Below are 22,292 nucleotides of genomic sequence, written 5' to 3' on the forward strand. Positions count from 1 at the left end.
CGCTTTCACTGGTAGCATGACGCATTCTTGCATTTGTGGGATGCCCTGAAATGGTAACACTACTTAACTGCCCCGAAATTCTTTCTAAGAGCTTACGATATTTTTTGTGTTCAAAAGGCAACATTATATTACTGAATTCTGAATTTTGATCAGCGCAGAGATATAAATGTAACCGCTCTAACTGAAATTTTAACGAAGAAAGGTTTGATGAATAACGGTTTCTGATCACTTATTTACGGCTTTCGTCGCAAGTGAACTTGCGAATTGAATTGTCAACGCACGCAGTACAATCAACATCTCATGTTTAGCTAGGTTTTCGCAAAGTGACAAGCAGGTTTACAGTGTGCAAACCAAGCTTCTGGGACCTCACAGTGAGCACGAATTTTCTGTTACGGCTGCTCTGTTGACGATTTGCGTTCCTTTTAAAATCTAACAGCTGCCTGCAACAGCGAGATGTGTTTGCATTCTTGCGTATAAGGTCGCTTACGAACCCTAAAAACGGCAATAAATGAAGTCGCGCTGTTGCAGATGTAGTAAAACATTTCCTTTTTATTTCTCGTTGCCAATCAGCGTAACGGGTTCCCGGTAACTACTTTGTATTGTAAACTGAATATCGCGTTGTCTTGGCATTTAATTCTTGAGGATTGGTTAAAAAAATGAAATTCTGCGCATTTCTTTTTTTTTTCGGGAAGGGGGAGGGTGGGGGTCCTGCCAACGTTGCAAGAGCAGCGAGAAGAGAACGCGTGTAACGCGCGCGAAAAGCCAAACTATGGTTATCAGTATTACTTACAATCGAAACTACACTAGGCGTCGTGTTCTGTAGCGGTAAAAAAGCAGTACACGTATTTTCCAAAATGATTAACCCCCATTTGGTCCGAGATTGTCCAGGAATTGTGGGACGCCTTTTTAAAAATTGTATTGAAAGCAAGCATTGCACGTGGAAAAAAAAACAAAAAAACCAGCGAGTCATGGAACACACCCTAGACACATGTGGGCAACAACGTGCATTATATTACGCGTTTTCTCCTCTTTCTTTAAATTTCGGTCCACCTTAAGAGGTTAAGACGTGACCAAATTAGGAATTTGTTAATGCTGAGTGAGACACGTTTCTGGACAAGGTGATTCATGTCGGATTTGAAAATGATATATATGAAAATGACACACGAAATGCCACATGACAGACGCAAACTCACAACTGCTTAATTTTACCGAAAAATTCCCCCTAAATACTCTTGCGCATCCATAGAAACGTATTTTAAATAATACGTAAAATTAGCAACTCGATACAGTTGAATAAAGGTTTATTCCTCCTCCTGAGTATAACCAACGACTGTCCAAAAATGGTATTTATTTTAGAAAAGGTACGGGAAGGACACGATCACAAAGGCGCTTGCGGGTGTAAAACACGTGTCCGGTAATGTATGGGCGATAGCGCACGGGTCATGTGCAGTGTAAATGTTTTTGTTTGTTTATTCTTTCTATAAGGACACAGCGCAATTTTACAAGGGTGTGGAATTTGCCCGCGTATGCACAGGTCTTGTCGCTTCTTACCCGTTTCGCGTACTGAACTTTTATCCATTAAATAATCGCCACGCCACCTTCAAAAAGCACCCTTCGACGTCCCCGAAACGGCAGACGACTGCACTCAACAATAAGAAAAGTGCAATGTGTGGAAGCAATGTTTATAACACGTTTCACACTCAAGCGGTGACCACAGCGAAGATGTTTCGTGGAATTAAACCAGCGCATTAACCCGCAACGGCCTCCGATTATTGTGTTTCTAGAGAAAACGATCCCGCAGAGGTCATTGCTTACTGCTAAACGAGCCCACATATTGGTTGTTTTGTCGTGTGCAGCACGCGTCTTGCGCCGCACGCAACGTGAAAAAGCAGACGACGCGAGAGCGCCATCCACACTAGGAGCGGTTCCTCCCGCCGCCGCCAGGGGCCGACTGTGTTCGCGCTCGGGGCGAATAGACTTAAGGGTGCTTCCTTGGAGAAGACGGGGTGCTTCCCCTTCTGGCCTTCTGATGCCTCCAAGTGGCCCCATCGTTGCGGAGAAGCCAGGGCTACCAGATTCGTTTTTATTTATAGCAACACGTACTTAGCCTATTTTTGAACTTTAAACAACCAGGAGAAATGTCGGAGGAGGCCTTCGAATCCATTTGCCTAGGCTTAAACTGAACCATCAACTGGCGCATTGCCTCTGGAACGAGAGAAAAAAACGCGCTGCGAACCGCATCGACGAAGACCTTGAGGTCGTCGTTGCGTTTCCGTGGTTTATAAATATAGGCCACGCATTGCGTTATAACCTTCACGGCGCGTGTTCAAAGCTTCGAGACACTTTCCATAGACGCCTTTGACTTTCAGCAAGTTCGACTAGCGTCAAACCTTCAAGTGCCGTTTGGCAGTCAAATTTCTCGCACTTTCGTTCGTGATTCATGTTCTCGCGACGTGAGTTTCCGTGCCCGCTCGCGCAGCACGCCGGCCGGAAATTTTAAACGCGCTGGAGTGTATGCACGTGCTTTTGAGGCGAAAAAGATACTATGCGTGGCGGTTAGCGAAGCGGGTTTGTGTTCGTCGCCATAGACGCTCTTCTACCCCGCTCTTCTACCCGTCATCGCGTTGCCGTCTTAGATGCAAAGCTGCGCACACGTAGAGAGAGAGGCACGCACTCACGCGAGATGGTATAGCTGGTTGAACCCGGACAGCGGCCGAATTCCTCCGCTCGCATCTTGGCTCGGTTGTGCATGCTTCGTTTATGACCAGGAGCCAATGGCGGATTCACCCGGAGCTGGGCGTCCTGCGTGAGCAACTTTGCGTTGCGTGCAACAGCGTATCGTCGCGCAGGTGGGTTTCGGGCGAGTCCGGCGGGCACGCTTCGCGGGTCACGTGACTTGGTGCACGCGGCTGTTGCGCGCCATCGCGTGAGCGTCCAGCCGGAACGGTGGTTGAATTTAAGTGAAAGCGGAGGGGGGGGGGGGGGGGGGGGGGGGGGGGGTCCTGGTGGCCGAGCAACGCCAACTATAAATCGTTTTGGAGCGAAGCTCTCTGTGTCTCACTGATGGCGACGTTGCCCCAAATCGCACTGCAGGAAAGCCAACTTTCTCTGACAGTGATGGGGGTCGAGGGTGAAGTGAACGGCGGTCGAAACGCGAAGCTTTCTCTGTTCGAAAGCCCGTGTGTCTTCAGACTGTACGACATTTAAATCGCTACGCCAAAAACGCACTGCAGGAAAGCCAACTTACGCAATGGGTATCCACAAAGCCGCATCAAGCGCCTCAAGAAAAAAAAAACGCTTACCCTGGTTGGAATCGAACCAGAGTCCCTAGCGATATGAAGCCGACGTCTATTCGATTGCGCCATGCATACCGCCACGGTCGGACCAGTTTGGAAATTTTTGACATTGACTTTGATTCATGCTGCGTGGGACAAGGCTTCGCGTTTTCATCTTCCTCTTCATCTTTACTAAGGATCTGCGGCGGTGGGTCATGTGGCTAAGGCGTTGTGCTGCTGAGCACGAGGACGCGGGTTCGATTCCCGGCCGCGGCGGCCGCTTTTCTGGTGGAGACGAAAAGCAAAAACGCCCGTGTGTACGAGCTTTTGGCGCACGTTAAAGATTCCCAGGTGGTCAAAATTAATCCGCAGCCCTCCACTACGGCGCGCCTCATCGCCTGCGTTGCGTCGGCGCGTTAAACCTTAAATCAATCAATCAGTGAAATTTTTATACGAGGGTTTTGATTTTTCTGAAGATGCGTTTAGGAGGTTAGGAGGGGTCTAGTTGGTACTCCATATTTGTAGTTTCAGTGCACGAGAAAAGACGCGGACAGAAAGGGCGGGGATACGCGCTAATTCCAACGAACATGGCAGTGTTCCAATAGTTACTGAACCAGCTTCAAAATAACGCACGAAATGCCAGAAAGAGACAAATTGAAATTTGTCTGTTTTGCCAGAGTGCCCGTTTGTTGCAATTAGCACGGATTTTCGCCTTCTCTCTCCGTGTCTTTCTTCGTGCGCTGAGACTACAAATCAGCAGTTGGTTGTCAATGCCTCAACTCGCCTGTTGACGATTTTGTTTCCTTACTTCAAGTTTAAACAACACAGACGGGATAATGACATTATTATTGTTTTTTCGGTTTCTGTTCTTTTATCACGTCCTAGTTGTGTAGAGAAAAGTATACGGTTTATATAACGGACTTAGTACCTGGTGTGTTCTAGTAGGAGTGAAATGCACCGGCCATGCAGGACTAATTTTCGCGAGCCCTGAGAGTCTTCTTTAACGTCGTTGCGCTGAAGTCTCCAAGGTCACGGCTAAATCGTTTCTCGAGAAGAAAATTCTCCGGAAATTGCTTGGCGAGACGCAAGCTCGATGTCAGCAGGTGGGGACGTTTTCGGATGGCAGTCAGCGACAGCTGAGGCTTTGGGTTGCCGCTTTTGTTTTAGGAGTGCACGACTACGCCGTATAGATTGCGGCCCTGTGGCCTTCTTTCCGTGGCTCCGCAGCTTCCACGAAAGGAAACCATTAGTGGCGGCTTCTGTCTGTGGGCGCGCCCGCCTAATTACCGTCGTGGCATCGTTTCTCTCCCGAGTCGCTGCCCTGCCCTGAGCTTATTGTCGTTGTTTCGGGTTACACTGGGTCGCCTTCTTAGTCACCACCACCCTTAACCGTTTGAATAATCGTAATCAGAAGCCCCTGGGGTGTTGTGGCGGGCTTATACAGAATATGTGACAGAATTTACAGTCATGAAAACTGTTAGCAACAACAAAAGACGAGATACCAGCCAGGCACAGAAGCGACAGCTTACGGTGGCGACCCACTTTAAAAAGTGAACTTGCATGCATGCGCTGTTGCAGCCAAGTGAAGAAGGTCGGCCTCGTGAGCGCCAATCATGAGCCGCCGAATATTCGCCAGCGGTGCCCATCGTAAGCTGCCGCTCTGTGCATACGCCGACACCCGCGTCTTTGTTGTTGCCAACACTTGTGACGACTGTACGTGCAGGGATCAGTGTGATATTCTAGGGCATTTCGCATTAGGGAAGTCTGTGATGTAGCTTCCGATTGAGTTCACAGCAAGTAAACGCGAGAGCATTTAACAAAGACGGTGAAGATGAAGGAGATTTGGATGAAGGTCGGAAGCTGTAACGATTGGATGTAGGAAATAACGTTTATAGAATCTTGGTTCTATAAAGGTTGGTTGCGGAGTTGTGCGTGACGAAAGCGGTGTCGAATTGAGCTGAGCGCAGTAGCCGATAAAATTTCGGGATTTAGGCGTTTTGTGCTGACTTCCGTTTGAGTTTCGAGTTTGTTATGAGCTGCATTTCGGCACCACAAGGCTACAGCTCCCACCCGAAGCTGCACGTTTCGTCACGCGTCCCACTTTATAACAGCGGTTGCGTTTCATTGGAGTTGCTAGACTTCCTCTGTCGCGCGCCGTCCGCCGTGAGAGCCAGAAACGGACACCCCAAGGCCTGTAAAGCGAATTTCGCTGCAAAAGAATGCTGAATGCGGAAAAGCCAGGTTAAAGGAGTACTGACACGAAAATTTTATGCTACACTTTTATTGCTTTTATCGATGCTTAATGGTCTGGCGAACCTGAAACAGCACTTCAAATACTTCAGCGCGCGATAGTTAATTACATTGAACGGCCTGAAAATCGTTTGTTTCAAATTCCCGCGCTTTCATCCCGAACGGCGCATATGACAGAATCCCGGCCTGACCTCACCGCTTTGTGCGGACGTCACCGGCGCCCTCTCGCCGCTCGTGGGGCCGCGCGCGTGAAGTGACGGCACGAGTTTTTGACGAGTGCTGTCGCGTCACTTCTTTCGGCTTCGCGGGGTGATGTCACGCTGATGTCCATTTGATGAGTGCCGCTCCGCGCGCTGTTCCGTCGGCGCAATAAATGGGATCCAATTGAACTATGTTCTTCGCGTCGCAGGCCGCTCATATTTCAGCCAGGGTATTCTGTTGAGTGAAGGAAGCGAACTGTGCAATAATATTAACGTCGAAAATTGATGTCAGTGCTCCTTTAAAAAAGTAGGAAGTTCAAGGGAGGCTAAATTTATACGAAGGGCAAAATTATAACCTCATTTTTCGTCAGTGTTGTCGCTGTAAACTCTTATTTAAAACTCCGTATAAGCGCTTATGGGAAAATCAATGTAAATTCTTGTAGGAAACTCTGATGGGAAATTTTCTGCCTACTATTTTGTAAGATGCACTGTAAGCCCCGAGGTAAGCTGCCATAGATGCAAAACTCGAGCTCTCTTGAATCTTACCCGCCGCGGTGGCTCAGTGGCTAAGGCGTTGCGCTCCTGAGCACGAGGTCGCGGGTTCGATTCCCGGCCGCGGCGGCCGCTTTTCTGATGGAGGCGAAAAGCAAAAACGCCCGTGTGTACGAGATTTCGGCGCACGTTAAAGATCCCAGGTGGTCAAAATTAATCCGGAGCCCTCCACTACGGCGCGTCTCATCGCCTGCGTTGCGTCGGCGCGTTAAACCCCACAATCAATCAAAATCAATCTCTTGAATCTTACATCGCGCGCTTGGCGGCGCTCGCGTAGCACTTAATCGGTTTATTTTCTTTCGCAGTAGCGCGTGCTGGGGCCATATTTGCCACAACGATTAACGGGTCAGCCGTTGTCCGCGCAATATCGGATGCCAACAGAACTAGGGGTTGTTCGCTTAAATTTCTTTAAAAGATGTTTCGAACACAGCTAGCTACTCGTTATGTGCAGTCATTGTCAAATCGTGAAGCTCCACTTGTTGTTGTTGTTTGGTTCTGCCGCCGGGATGTATGCTCTGCCCTCCTGCGCTACATTGAAAATTCAAAACGATTCTCTTTATGATTGCGATTGGTCACCCTCGCTTTGATTTTTCAGGATTTTCTTTTTTTTTTTCAAGACTTTTTCCAACCGGTCTAAATTATCTTTCTTAAGCGTCTCGTGATTAGATAAGACTTCCATTCATTTTAACCATCCTGTGTTGATTGGCTGATCCCCTGATTGGGTATGTGCCATACCTAAAGGCGCAACAACAACAAGCTCCACTTGCTGAAACCTATCCTCATTATTGTCGTCATACCTTTCCCTTGCATCTTTTTCATCTTCTTTCGGTTCACACTTGGCGCATGCACTTGCGTTCGAATAGCAAGGCAGACATAAGATAACATAAGATAAGCGGTGTATCAACGCTGAAGTTTCTCGAGGCGAGGCCAGGCCTATAGGACTAGCGGAGAAAATGAAAAAAAAAAAAAATTTAAACGCTCCTATTTACTGCTTTTAATTAAAGTTGAAGCATATAAGAGAACAAAAAAGACCGAAACGAGCAGCTAAAACTCATGCATAGGTAAATTTATTCAAGTTTGTAAGCCTAACAGGACCACAAAAGCTATACTAGCCAATTTGGCACTGGGTTCCAAAACCCAGCATTCGTGTAGACGACGCTTCTATCCGCACTCTCGCCGGAACGAAATTTACAATTTTTTTTTTTTTTTTGCCTTGAGGCTAATTAATGACGCAGTTTCGATCCCTTTAGACGTTTCGTTCGGCCCCTGCAAGAAATTACGGCCGCGGCCGTTCTGGCCTCGCGCGCGAGATTGCGCAGACTAAACTTGCAGTGGTCGCTCTCAACGGGAGCCCTGTTAAAAAAATGAAAAGCATTGGGCCGAGGAGTGGTCCTTGGGGGGTGCCGGGCACCGCTTCGCCTGCTGACCGCGCTGCAAGTGCGCGCGGGGCTTTTCGAACTCCAGGGGCACCGCTCGCTGGGCGTTGTCTCCACTTCCTTCCCCACCTGTGTTTTGCCGCTCTTACTTTATTCCTGACCTCCAAGGACGCACTATATACTGCTTGTATAGTATGCCGACGCGTACACGCCTGCTCGACCGCCTCCGATAATTACCGGGAGGAGGAGGAACGGGAGCGGAAGAAAAAGGTGCAGCGTCTGGTGTGTGTGTGGCGCCAGGCAGCGTATCTTTACTTTTGTTCTAGCTCTCTTTCGCTTTCGTGTTCTTCGCCTTTTTTGAATTAGCGATTAAATTACTTCGTTCGGAGACCTTATTGTACTTGCTTATTGGTCCACTCGGGCTTCTCTAATCTCGGCCTCTTATCGCAGCGCTGCTGGACACTTTTTTTTTTTTATCTTGGTTACCCGTTTGTGTATTTCGTTTACTTTCCGACTTAAGGAACCGCTGAGCGGTGGTGGTTCGTAGATTCGTTCCGGTCTACCAGCTGCTGGGTGGACAAGTGAAACGGCTGGAGCCTGGCGGTCTGTAGGTAGAGATAGAGAGCAAGAGAGAGAGAGAGGGAGATAAGAAGAAAGCAGCGACGTTTTTCGAGAGTGCGGTAACATAACGGCGTCTGTCCGTTCCACCCTGGTTGCTTCTCAATGAGGCGGCGCACGCGAGGAAGTACAGACGCAGTGCCGTGTGCAGATGTTTTCTCGATTGCCGCTTGTGGGGCAGTGATTACCTCCAGCATAAGAGAAAAGGCAATGGCAGTGCACTGCCTCGAAATTCTTTCTCCTTCTTAGTTTGCGTTTTGTCTTTCTCCTTCGCCCGACCAGCTGCTGGATCCCCGGCGTCTGCATTGGGTGTTGTCGAGGCGCGCGTCTGTACATGTCTGGGAGACAGGTGGTGGCGGTGGTGGGCATGCGGGCAGAAATGTAGAACGCTTATGTAGAGATTGGCGGGAAATCTGGGCGCGGATCTTGTTGCGCGCGCTCGTACAAGGGCGGGAGATTTGAAGCGGTTGATTGCGGGAAATGCGCGCGTGTCGCGCGCGCACCGCGACCTATATTCGAGTCGATCGCCCGTTATCCCCCCGCCTACGTTTCTTGTTAGCGGGGTTGCCCAGCCTTTCTATCATGAATGTCTACAGCGTACGGGGGTGAGGGCAGAAAAAGAAAAGAAATTGGCGAAAATACGGATAAGCGCCGGTCATTTTTTACGCGCTACTTACTCCTGCGATTCGTAAAACGCATGGCGCTGTTCTCGGTTTGTGAGGTTATGCTGAACGTTATCTTTTTGTAAGCGGACACAATAATTAGGCGGACGTGTGTAGCGTCGAGGAAAAGTGTAATTAGGCGTTTGGCGTTTTGTGTTCTTAGCATACAAGGGGATGTTGAGCTACATCCCCGAACAATCAAATAAACAATGCGCGGCCTGTTCAGCACTGACGCAAGATTTAAAAAAAAAAATGAGTTGGCGCTGTTGTAATAGGCTTAAAATACGCTTTACAAGACGTATACAACCAACAAAGATAGTGCTGCAGGGGTGCAAATCTGCATCTTTTTCTATTTATACTTGCCGCGTCGTCAGCCCTGCCAGATTACGTCGTTCTTTCAGCCGCCTCCAGGCTAGACGGTGCGGTCAGCCAGAACAGCAGCAGCTAACAGATGCATGCTCTTTTTTGCTTGGCGTCGAATCTTATCAACATTTTACTAGACCGTGTACCGTTAACGTATATCATCGTTGTTTTGCCCGCCATACTTAACGGTTTATAGGGGCGGCAGGTGCGCGAAGTCTAGTCAGTTTTCGCCTGAATATGCGGCCACTTGTTAGTTTAAGTGCTTCGGAGCCACGTTGTGATGATCTGAAGGAAACCAGAGATAATAAGTGTAACGTCCTGAGATAAGGTACTCTCGAAGTGCAGTCACGAAACCTCTTATCGAAACAACCGCCCTGAGAGCCTGTGGTAATGGCTGGACACGGCGAGGGCACCACGGAAAAAGGAATGTGGGGACGATTTTCGGGAGACCGGTGCACTTTGATATCTTTGTTGTATTATTATTGATAATCTTTCTCAGATCACCCGCTGCGTGGCTCAGTGGCTAAGGCGTGTGCTACTGAGCACGAGGACGTGGGTTCGAATCCCGGACGCGGCACACGTCAAAGATCCCCAGGTGGTCAAAATCAATCCGGAGCCCTCCACTGCGGCGCGCCTCATCGCCTGCGTTGCGTCGGCGCGTTAGCCGTACAATCAGAATCTGTTTTAGATCGCTTCACGGTTCGCTTTATAAATGCATGGCATGACAGCAGAGTCATGGCTGTTGCAGTTTAAAGTTTCCAATACTTCCCACTAAATATAAACGTGACACGACACGGACGAAATTTGGAACTGCCCGGGTTTAGCTGCAGTGAAGACGTGTCCGCTGTTTGTCCATCAACACTCGTTGTCGGTTGTGCAAGCCGCTTTGCCCTATTTTCTAGGCCTTTTTTTAAATGCAGAGCATTTCAGTAACTCACGATGTCACCCGCGTTGACGTCCGTCGTAGTCCGCACCGTCGTTGTCCGCACCCCTCCCCCTACACTATATAAAAAAAATACTATCCGGCGCCTGGTTTCGATCCCTCAACCCTGCGGGCGGAACGCAATGTACATGGTGCTCTACCCACTGCGCCACAAAGCCGACACAGAATGGGAGGCTACGAACGCGCCTTATATCCTTGAGTCATTCAAACTACGTCAAGAAGCTGCTGATACAACGCATTCACTACCACCAACTCCCCAAACACTAAACGTTAACGCAATACACCCACCCCCTATGCGACGCATTTACTCGAGTCCCCCTCGCGGGGAGATGGGCCCAATTTTTTCTTCTTAACACGTCGGATGGATGTTTGTCATGCGGGAACCTTCCGCCAGAGACACGATACAATTGCATGTTCTCGTCGTGCTCTCAGTTTACGCCAATTGTAGCTCATTCAGCCCAATAACGGGGTCTTTTTAATAGTGCTACTCATTTAGTGAGAACCATGTGACAGCGTAGCTCGAGCATAAACGGAAACCATTTTTCCTAGCATCAGGAGGCCCCCTCCAATGTGGTTCCTCGCTATGTCAACTTTGGGAAACAAAACGACAAGAAAAAAACTAAAAAACTAAAACGTAGCTGCGGGTAATTCGTTTGTTTTCCCGGCGGACGCTGCCTCGTTGCCTCCGCTGTGCCGACGAACTCCCGCACGGCCACCGAATATCCGTCCAGGGCTCCCGGCCAGGAAGGCTGAGTCACGTGTCGGAGGTCAATTTGATTTCCTCCGCCCTGATGAGAGCCGAGCGCGCGGGGATTAAGGGACCTGATTGGACCGTCGCTGGTGGCGCCAAATTTGGACCTTGTTAAGAGGGCGGACGGACGCTCGCTGTGAGGGAAATGAGAACTGATACCCCCCTGTATCCTGTCCTTTGTTTTGTTTGTCTCATTTATCGGCCAACTGTACTGGAGTTTGTGGTTGAGTTGCGTAGTTCACCGTGTGGACGACATCCACAAAGAAAACAGGCCATGATTGTCGTCTTCTTTTCCTTATTTTTTTTACGTGTTGCCTATGACAACGCAGGAAGGTCGTTGTGTGCAAATCTCCCTTCCAGTGATCTACCTACATTCCGCCATAGCTCTGTTAAACCTGCACTACACGGCCCGGTTTCGAAGGCCTTTCGAACGCACTGGAACCAATTGTCTGTCGAGTGCGCCATTGTAAATACGTAAGGCTCACTTTCAAGTGAGCGTTCAACCGTCAATTGCAAGCTGCACTGTATCGCAGGCATTAATTTTTCTGCATGCCCATCGCGAAGTCGCAGTTTATTGCTACCCACGACCGCTAGATTATTGCGGTACTTTTACTACACGCCCCGTGTTCGACGTAAACTGGACACTTTGCTTGGAAAAAGGAAAGCGAAAACAATAATACAACCTCTCCCTCTCCTTCTTTATGCGTATATTATACCCCTGTCAGATTTGGATAGCTAATAGAGAGTTATAGCAGATCGGAAAAACGGTTCCGGTACGGTACACGGTAGCCGCTACGGGACCGTACCGGGAAGGCTCGTTTTTAGAGTTATAGCAGACCGTAACTACCGGCCATGCTACCGTGACTGGGAGCGACTTGTGTTGTACGTCGTTTGGCAATTTTTCGTGAGTCTGTGGCGCTTCCTGTGCTGAAATATTAGTTTTTAGTTCTCAAAAGCATTAGAAAAAAAAAAAAAAAAAACATCCAACGCCCCTACGTAGATTCGAACTGCGACAGCGTGAACAGCGGCATTTTAACTCTACGCCATTTCAATAGATGGCGCCAGTAGGTCAAGCTCAGAACATACGGCTGGCTGTTTCTAGTTTTTCGTTGTATTTGAGAGTCCCTCGCACTGATACCGCCTGTTCCTCACTCGCCGATTTGTAGACGGGCCACATGTTGCTGTTAATTTAAGTAGCCGTATCGCCTTTATTTAACCTAAAAGAAGCTATCGGACATGCGTCGTTCGACGACACAAGCCACGGCAGTTGGGCCGGGACCGTGTTTCGCTTGCTGCTTGAGCTGTCAGAATCGCGTGGATTTCACTTGTTGCAACCTCATTTTTCTTAAACGATCTCATATTTACAATCCATTCGACTAGGCGTGAGCCAATCGTACGTATCCTAAACTCTTCCAAAGCGGCCGCCCGCTTCCGAACGACGGACACGGTATGTCTCGGTACCGCGCGGCCACGTCGCTCCGGTATACGGTAGGGTTCTGCGCATGCGCGGTGGCGTCCAGACGGTAGACGTTACCGTACCGGAACCGTTTTTCCGATCTGCTATAACTCTCTAATGAGATAGCTTGGGAGCGTGCAGTGCAAAATGAGCTGTAGAAAGACAGATATTCGGGCTACGGTGACCTGTGTTTCGTGACTGAAAACTTGCAGCGAAAAGGACACTCGCTGTCCCGCTGGTTCCCTGTCCTTTGCACCGCGTTGTATTGTTTGGCGCACGTCAATAATGAGGTGCATTTTTGCTTCCCCTCTGTTGTCCCTGCAGGCGGGGCAAGTTCATCAGCATTGGCGAGCACATCCGGTTGCCCGACGACGTCACCATGGGCTACATCGTCGGTGAGCCGCTGCTTCGAGTACTCTAAACTTCCAGCGTCCATGGGGCTTTGGTGCCGGCCACATTGTCTTCCCAAGCGCGTACTGTATACGGGCCCGTGCTAGCGAGTAACTTGTACTTATAGCTGTTGGTAAACGTCAGGTATTTACGAAATAGGTTGTTGACATTGCGTCGAAACAGAAAGGTTAGTCAGGAAAGCGCGGTCTCCGTGCGTGCTCTTACTATTTGCAGGCTTTCAAAGCAAACTGCGAGTCCTTCTAGCTGTGAGACTAGCCAGTGAGAGAAACAAGTAACGTTTTTTTTTTGTTTTTTTTTTCAGCGTTCAGAATGATCGCTCCTGTCTGACGCCTCAAACCTTGATTCACTTTTATACTCGTTTAAAACTTACCAAGGGCTACGCAAATTGCCGCTCTGCCTCCTCACCACAGCGGGATGTTACTTAGCTTGGCGCAAGTAATGCGTTACATGGGAATACTTTGAACATGACACATGCCGTTTCCGTCATTTTTTGGACTTAAACTACTGCATCGACGACGAACAAACTACGTGAGAAAAGGCAAACGATATCATATGAAGCATTCATAGCAATCTTTTCAAAACGCGCGTGCCCGTTGACATCTGGGTCCGTCGCTTAGGTGGAGTGATACACCACATGAGCTATTGCTGTACTTAACTTGTTCCCGAGTATACAACAACCGACCTGCCACAGTTAACGACAGAGCGAACAATTTATATCGCTTGTATGCTATCCACTTCCAGAAAGCAATGGCTGGCCAGCGTGCTGAACGCGGATTGAGGATCAGGAATTCCTGGTCAATCGGGCCCGCGCAGCACGGTATAACGCGCGGCTTTCTGGGATGACAAGATGCGACCAACTTTCTTTTTTTTTTCACTTTTTTTATCATGGACTAGAATAAACTTTCTTTTCTTTCTTCTTCCTCTTCTTCATCTTCTTCTTCTTCTTCTTCTTCTTCTTCTTCTTCTTCTTCTTCTTCTTCTTCTTATTTTTGTTCACTATCCTCCCCGTATACAAACCAGTTTGCTTTCGCTTGGGCGCAGCGGACCGTTCTTCGCTGACATTTTCGGAGCGGAGCAGCGTAACGACCGTAGGACGTCTCAAAACGGTAGCGCTGCACTCTCGACCGTTTACGTAGCGTGCTTGCGAAACGTCTACTTAGGATCCGTTCTTGTTCGCCTATCTGAAACGTGGGATCGTGGAATTCGGCTCAGAAAAGCGCCTCAGCGCTCGGATCGCCTCGCCGGACGAGTAGGGCGCGCGTGTCGGTGACCTGCTATTCGGGCCGCCCTGTGGGACCACTGCCATCTCTTCTCCCGCGTTCCTAATTTCGCGTGCGGCGAAGTGTCGACACGTGCAGCCTCTCGTCCGTTTCAGCTGCCCGAAAACTCCCACGGTCGCCGCGTATAGGCCCCCTTTTTTTTCTCCCTGCTTTGCGCGTAAAACGCCGCGAGAGTGTGACGCCGTCGCTTACTCGTTCTTTTGTTGTTCCTCACAGAGCACCTGCTGAAGAACAAGCTGACCGTGGTGGAGAACTTCCACTCGCACCTCGAGCCCATGAAGTTCCTGAAGCGGGAGGCGCTTAGCGACCAGGTCGGTCTCCCGTTAAGCACCTTATATATGCGTTTGGTACACGCAATGCCTTTAGCAGTAGACGTAACGCTGTCTTCAAAAATTTCTTCCGAGGGTGGACGTCTTACTCCAGATTTGATAAAATAAAACGGAACCCGCCATGGTGGCGCAGTGGCTAAGGTTAAGCCTGCGGGCGCGGGTTCGCTTCCGGCTGGCTGATTTTTCGGTGGGAGCAAAAAGCGAAAACGGCCGTGTATGGAGGTTTCGGCGCTCGTTAATTGAAGATTCGCGGGTGGTCGAAGTTATTCCAGAGCGCTCAACCACGGCGCGTCTTATATTCGTGAACATCCCGAAATTTTGAAACTAAAACGTGCGGGTTCCTGGTCGGGGTCTTCAGGATATTCTGGCTGTAAAAGCTTGCGTCGTAATTACTCCGACACCACTCCTGCGCGCGTTTATGCACGAACTGCGGGGTTTAGTACTCGGCGTTTGCAAGACGACACGAAGTAAGTGTTTGGTAATAGGTTGCTTTCTTAATTGGAACCAGAGGGGTCCTTCGCCTGTTGCGTACAGTTTGCTAATTCCTTTGGCGGGTGCATATCTAAAATTCAAGTTTCGCCGGTTTTAATTGGAAGTGCGCTGTAGTGGAGGGCTCCGGATTATTTTACCCTCTCCCCCCCCCTCCCCCTCTTCCCAATGAGGGTGTTTAACGTGCACTGAAATCTCGACACACCGGGAGTTTTTATTTTTACCCTCTATCAGAAAAAAATGGTTGAGGTTCCGGGATCGAATCCACGTCCTTTGGTTCGAGGGTACTGCCTGCCTTCAAGGAGAGAAAACGCCCTAGGGAAAACACGTACAAGTTGCGCATATGAGCGCGGGCGTTCTGTCTACTATTTATGGCTCCATCATTTGCCATGCAGATCTCGGGGGTCGGTTGGTATAAAAAGAAAACAGGCTGCTTCAGCCGCTTGCACACGTTGCCAACACATAACACGAACGCACACGGAAGGGATTGCCAAGAAGTTGTGAACATTCTGTCATTTCCGGCTAGTCGTATACCGAACACGTGCGGATTAAAAAACAAAAACACGCTGTGGAGGCGACCGCCTTCGTTGTGCCCATTACGCTCTAACAAAAGCGTAACTTACCTTTTTATAGCTGTTAAACGGTTTAAGGAAGGCCGTAACTTAGGCTGCCGACGCCAACTGATTTCTTATTGTGCATAATACCAGAGTTTATTCCGCGGCGACGTCTTAGATTCCGCGATACCTTTCTTCCGTGCCCGATACCTTTGCCAATATTGCGCGCTGCTTTCAGCCTAGCCTACATCGCGTGAGCAGCCTGTCCTCGCGTCGTCGCCGGGTACGCACTTAACTTGCCGAGTGTAGCGACTCGGGTCTTGCTTGTTTTCCCTCCACGAACGGCACGTGTCCCCCCTTGTACAGCAGTGTCCCGTTATTTATAGGGCGATCTTGCAACGTCCTGGAAAGATAACTTCCTTCCTTCCTCGACTGTTCGAACGGAAAGCTCCGCAGCTTAGGGCTGAGGCTGCTTCGCCGAAAAAGGCGTTTTTTTTTTTTTTCTTGCTCTTTCAGCCAATTTGGTCGCTGCTCCGGAGAGGCCTATAGGGTTTACGAAAGGTGTACAAGACGGGCGTACAAGACAAGATTGTGGGTATATACTCGTGCTGTTGTAACCGTATGCGACCGGCTGCAATGGTCAGTATTGTCTGTTTTGGGTTGCCCCAGCGGGCGCTGAATGGTATAACGAGGAATCATTGTTTGATCCGTGTCGAAGGAATGATGTGGCCAGCGACTACTATATTCCAGCAACGCCGAGATGGGGGCTGGCTGGTATTTGAGGAGCTCTTTTTCGAAAAAAAAGTAAAATACATCTCGGCATAATTTTAGAAAACAGCGCATATGGCTGACTGGGACTAAATGCAACGCTGCCAAAGCTAGTATGATATACATGTCATCATGGAGAAGCTAGCTTCGGCAGCATTGCATTTAGGTATGTTACAAATTTTCGTTTGTTTTTTGAAATTGTGTTCAGGTGGATTTGACTAATTTCAAAGGCAGCTCCTCATTTGTTCGGGTTGGACGGCGGTGAATGTTTACATACGCCGAAGAAAAACACGCAGGCGATATACACAAAACAAGCGCAAAGTTGCGTTTCACTGCGTGCAATTTTGACTATTATTAAACAATTACAGTACGCCGGTTACCCGGTGTTTGTATCTGCTGATTGTAGGGTTCAACGCGCCGATGCAACCCAGGCGATGAGGCGCGCCGGAGTGCAGGGCTCCGGATTGATTTTGACTACCTGGGGATCTTTAACGTGCGCCGAAATATCGTAGGCGTTTTTGCTTTTCGCCTCCATCAGAAAAGCGGCCGCCGCGGCCGGGAATCGAACCCGCGACCTCGTGCTCACCAGCGCAACGCCTTAGCCACTGAGCCACCGCGGTGGGTTGTTTGCATGTACGTATCTGCACTGCGGTCGACTCCAAACTCAGGTGTAACCTCGTTTCGAACTCTGTTACTGCGAGAGTTTGTTGTTAATCTGCTCGTCAGATTGAGTGAGTATAGTGTTCCTGGAACTGTAGCATCCAAAGTATTATCCAGGCCATTGCCCCGCACGCAGCGCGTTAGCTTCAAACTGACAAGGTGCGCGGGGCCCACCTGCGTTCAACCTGTCCAAAGTCCGGAAACTGAGTCGTGTAACAATAAGTTGCCCTCGTTCTTCCGAGACACCGCGCAGCTGCGTCGTGCGTTATTCCGCCTCCAGACGTTGTCGCCGGGAGCATCTGTCTTCTCTTTGTGTCACAGCCGGGTTTGTCTCTCAGACAGTTCTTTCTCGGGCGCTCTCTTTAGATAAGAAGGCGAGTTTGGTGGGGGCCAACGCACTCTCGTCGCTCCTACTCACCGCTCCGGGGGGGAGCTCCTGTTCGTCGCCGTTGCATATCTTTTTCGACGCAGTTCTTTCGTCGGCAGCTTGCGTTTTATTTTTTTTCTTTATTTTCACTGTATGGTAGGTACTCCTTAGTCGTCCTTTCTACGCCCAACGCCGTGGTGCCAGCCGCGACGACTGTTTCCATTAATTCTAGGGCGACAACTGACCGTTTCGTGCCTTTCTCGTCGAGAAAGCAGACGAGCCTGGAGTAGGCTGTTCTGTGGACGAGATCGCGAATTTGACAACGTCGCGGAGGGTCCTATCGGGTGCCGCTCTTGCAAGTGGGCCTCGTCCGCTCGAGACGTGCCGCGCTCGAACGTTCATCTGAGGCAATGCGCATGCGCAGATGTTGGGGAAGATGGGGCGGGTCGAGGAACTGTGCAAGTTGTTTCAGAAGTTGATCGCCGCCAACACGAATAAACGAAAAGAGCGGAAAGGACGGCAAAGTGCATGTCGCACGTGCTCGGCGGTAAATTGTGCGTGCAGTACCCGTCTTTGTTCGTTTCGTTTCTGGCAAATAACGTTTGCCTACTGTGCCGCCATTTCCGAAACACTTCGGAGGGAAACGGAGATGTCCAGTCTTGAGCATACGCGTGTGCGAAGTGCTTATGCTAGCTGCCAATATTCGCTACTGCAAAGTTGGAGCTGACGTGTGGGACTCGAAGGAGGCCGGGGAAGGTGGTTCGATAGGGTAATTCCACATTGGAAATGCACTTTTTATTCAAGAAAGTATCTCGTAGACTACAACAACCTGTTGCCGTGGTCCAAACACTGCAACAGCGGTCGTGCCGCCTTCTGCAACCTATAGACGTTGCGTTTGTCTCATTTCGTGTGGACGGTCCGTTGAGTTGACCTGTGAAGGCCGTCGTATGTATGCCTATCTCGGACGAGAATTCTTGCGTTGGGGTCCTTCAGATCATTTGATACAGTTGCGGATCGATTGCTGGCACATTCCAGTCTCTGCATTTTAAGTGCGAATGCACTTCTTAAGCGACCCTGAACCTGCGTCCACCGGCGATGTCCGCGCTCGTGCGAACGCGCAGCCTGGCCGCTGACATGACACATACCCACGTGGGGGATTGGCCAGGAATCTCCTCGTCTTCCTTGACAACGGGGGGAGATGGGCGCGCGCTGCCTGGCCGCTGACATGGCACATACCCACGTGGGGGATTGGCCAAGAATCGGGCGTGAGAAGGGCTAATGCACCTGCTTAAAGGAGTACTGACACGAAATTTCAAAGCTGAGGTCCGCTCTAGCAATCAAGTACAACGACAACACAAATAGGTATCTGTGAATAAATGCATCTTTCTTTCTTTGTAGTTGTGTGTGTGTGTGTGATCTCTCTTTCGCGAACATTACCGAACCGCGCAAATTCAACTCGTGCATTCGCACTTTCACATTCTTCCCCTCGGGGAAATGCGGGGAATTTTTTCACACCACCACTCGTTACGCGCCGCCAGAGATTACAAGTGTCCGTGTGCGATATAAACGGGTTTGACTGTAATACAAGCTCGTCCAGGGCTGCCATAATGAGGGCTGTTGAAAGCCTCACAGTAGCGCCACCTGTGGGCATTAATGGGATCAAACTAAATAACCCCCGAGGCAGGCGCACTGCAGCAATGCGCAGGACGGGTTTTTGTTTTGCTGCTCGTCTGCTGAACTTACCGGCCGTTCCGTTCCGTCTCTCTCTCTCTCTCTCTCTCTCTCTCTCTCTCTCTCTCTCTCTCTCTCTCTCTCTCTCTCTCTCCTCGAGTCCTAAACACATCACGTGCGACAAGCCCTTCTCGCTTCGTCTAGCACGCGTATAGAAACAAGAAGGCAGGTCTGGTAGGAAGTGGTTCCTCCCCGGTAGCAGCAGCAGCCCGTCGCGGCGACCTTTGCTATCCGGCCGGCCGGAGAGCGCACTGGTCTCGGAAAGGGCCCGCTATTACAACAGTCAACCGGGGCGCGTGGGAAACCGCTCCGGGGCCCTCCATGATCGCGCCGACGTCGGCAAGCGCACACACACGGCGGGGCGTTGGTCCGTCTTGAATCTTCTCCCGCGCGCTAACTTCTTCTTTCCGGCAGCTACTGAAAGCGGCGGTCATTAGCGGCTCTGGCTTCGGCCGGGCTTGGCTCGGCTTGCCCGCGGGCCTCTTTACCTGCCGACAAAGAGGGGATGCATCGCGATCTGGTGATAGCGGACTCGAAAGGCGGTTGGTTATTAGCCTCCCCTCCTCGAATGTGTCCTCTCTTCCGGTGGCAACGTCTGTCCGTTCTTCCTCCTCCCTTTCCAGTTTATGGAGGAGTGGTTGGCCGCGTTGATTTCTCGCTGATCGCGTCAATTATAACTTAAAGCCCTAATGGTCTGGCGCTTCTTCTCTTAACGTCCACTCTCTTCCTGTATTTTTTTTGTTGTTGTTGTTGCCTGGTCGTGAAGGGTCGTAGGTCTTTAACCATTATATTTCACGGCCTGGCTTGGTCGGAGACACCCCGGTCCTCGCTAAGCGCTGTGCGACGCCGAGCTATATTGAAGGTCTACGTCACTTGCAATGTGGCGTCAACTTTCGTCACTACTGCCAGTAGTATCGCTGTTTAGGAAAGTTAGCACTGTTCTTCTAGTCCCCAAGACTGGCTTCCGGTCACGGCGACGTAGTGCGATTCAACAACGTCGCCTGTTGGATGATTCGTTACGAATCAACAACCTGACCTGTTGGATGATTCGTTCACGTTGCCACCGAGACTTCATTTGACTTCGCTTTCTTATCGTGTTTTGATTTTACTTATACTGAATGATTGGTATTGTGTTCCAATTGTAATTTTAGGGAGAGAGATGGTCTCGTGATGTCGACGTATGAACCTCTTTGTGCCACCGGCTGCTTTGTCGCTATCGTATCATCAGTTTCGGTTCTATGTACGGAGTACTCTCACGCTATCAATCCTCATCCTCTCAAAGAAGTGACAAATGGGCTAGTTGGTATTGGATTTGGAACATCTTGATGGTAGCGCACTTGCACACAAACACTAAGAAAAGAGACGACAAACTGGTTTGTCGTCTCTTTTCTTAGTGTCCGTGTGCAAGTGCGCTACCATCAAGGTGTTCCTAATTTTGTCGCCGCTACGCACGTCAGTTTATATGTACTTCGAGTCTGTACACCGACGTTGTGAGCGAGCTTCACCGTGCCGCGCGTGTGTGCGCAGTGAAGCACGCTTGAGGGTTTTAGGCCTCGTCGACCGCAACCCGGAAGACCCGCGTAGTGTAGCTACCGCTGCAAAACGAACGCGGAGTTTGAGGATGCATAACAAGCGGATAAATGGTGGGGAGGAGAGCTGCAGCCGTAACAGTCGTCATCGTGACGGTAGACCGAAGTGATTGCTAAAAATTGTCTTACCAGGTTATAGGTAGGGTGGCTAGAATGGGAAGGTGTGATGACCGCGGCGCCTTTCCCGTAGAGCGGGTGTTCCCCCAGCGCGTGCCTGCCGCTAGGGCAAAACAGAGCGCTGTTGTCAGGGGCGCCGTCAGCGTTTCCGCGGGGGAAAGCCAGTCCAGCGGCCAGCCTCTGTATCAGCGCTTGGGCGCGACGCAACGGAGGCGATGAGGCGCGCCGTAGTGGAGGGCTCCGGATTAATTTTGACCACCTGGGGATCTTTAACGTGCGCCGAAATCTCGTACACACGGGCGTTTTTGCTTTTCGCTTCCATCAGAAAAGCGGCCACGGCGGCCAGGAATCGAACTTGCGACCTTGTGCTCAGTAGCGCAACGCCTTAGCCACTGAGCCACCGCGGCGGGTAGGAATAGTCGCTCTGTGTTTTGCTGCAGATTATTTCATATTTCGTGTATGACGGCACTGCTGTGCGGTGGCGAATATGCCTTCTACTTCAAAGAAAAAACTCAGAGATGGTGCTTCGTTCTAGGGTGCAATTTAGGATACAAACCTTGTTCCGAAAAAGTGTCCCTCTTTCGTGCACCCGCTTGTCAAGACCTGATTTTGAAGTGGTCGCGTGCTATTCCGAAGGCCGACAAGACGCTTCAGGACAATTGGGCTGTTTGCGCAAAGCGCTTTGACGTGACATGAATAGTTCTAGCATGTCATACATTGAAAACCCGATCTAACGCAGCCACCGAAAACCGCGTATTTCGTTAAATCGGGAACTTCTTAAAATCGGGACTGTCATTTCACAAGCAGTTGATTTCATAAATTCCGTGTCTAAAGGGAGTCGCATCCCAGCAGCTACCATGAGATTGTAATTGTGGCGGCTACGGCGTACGCATGACGATAATTAAGCGATGCACTAAAAGTGCACGGTGAAAATAATAAGCCAGCTGGGGCTTGCCTTGAAGTCGTCGCACCCCAGCAGTCACGCGAAACACAGCGCTTTCTGCTGTACCACCTCCCCGCTGAGCGGACCGTTCTTGGCTCTAATATCCTTGAACCACGTAAACAGGGCTTCCTCCAGTTTCTCGTGTAAGATATATGTGTCCTTGAGGTTATTTTTCTTCGACGCAATTCCAGAAGAATTGGCATGGATGATGGCGTCATTTCCCTTCAAGATATTGTAGGAAGCATGCTGGCCAGGACGCCATGCACCACGGGATTGTTGAGTAATTTATCACGTAAAGTTGGGAATGAAATGACTCCGAGACGTTGCATTAGAACGTATGCCACAATTTCATGTTGATTTGGCTGGTGTAAACGAAGTTACCTATTTCCGTACGTAATTACGCCCACCCCCACCACCAACAAAAAATGAGAGTGGCAAGAATAAACATGCCACGTGATCCCAGCAATAATATAGCACTCACCTCGAAGAAAAAAAAAACAATATTTCACATAAACCCTGCAAAAAGCACTGTATCCCACATAAGCTCCCGCTCAGCGGCTTTGTGGCATTTCTCAAACGCCTGCTTGCTTTCTGGCAGCTTAAAACTC

At 49.9% G+C, this 22,292-nt stretch overlaps 1 protein-coding gene across 1 annotated transcript in view; it reads left to right on the forward strand.

Annotated features, from left to right (window-relative positions):
• Positions 1-22,292, forward strand: part of Fng (Fringe glycosyltransferase) — a 133,437-nt gene that overhangs the window by 86,960 nt on the left and 24,185 nt on the right. Inside the window, exons 7-8 of the mRNA XM_077671117.1 lie at positions 12,771-12,841; positions 14,354-14,448. Coding sequence (XP_077527243.1) covers positions 12,771-12,841; positions 14,354-14,448 — 166 coding nt within the window. The remainder of the gene's footprint in view (positions 1-12,770; positions 12,842-14,353; positions 14,449-22,292) is intronic.

This window comes from Haemaphysalis longicornis, unplaced genomic scaffold (assembly GCF_048455015.1).
Source record: "Haemaphysalis longicornis isolate Haplotype H1 unplaced genomic scaffold, Haemaphysalis longicornis Haplotype H1 scaffold_5, whole genome shotgun sequence".
Lineage (NCBI taxonomy): Eukaryota > Metazoa > Arthropoda > Arachnida > Ixodida > Ixodidae > Haemaphysalis > Haemaphysalis longicornis.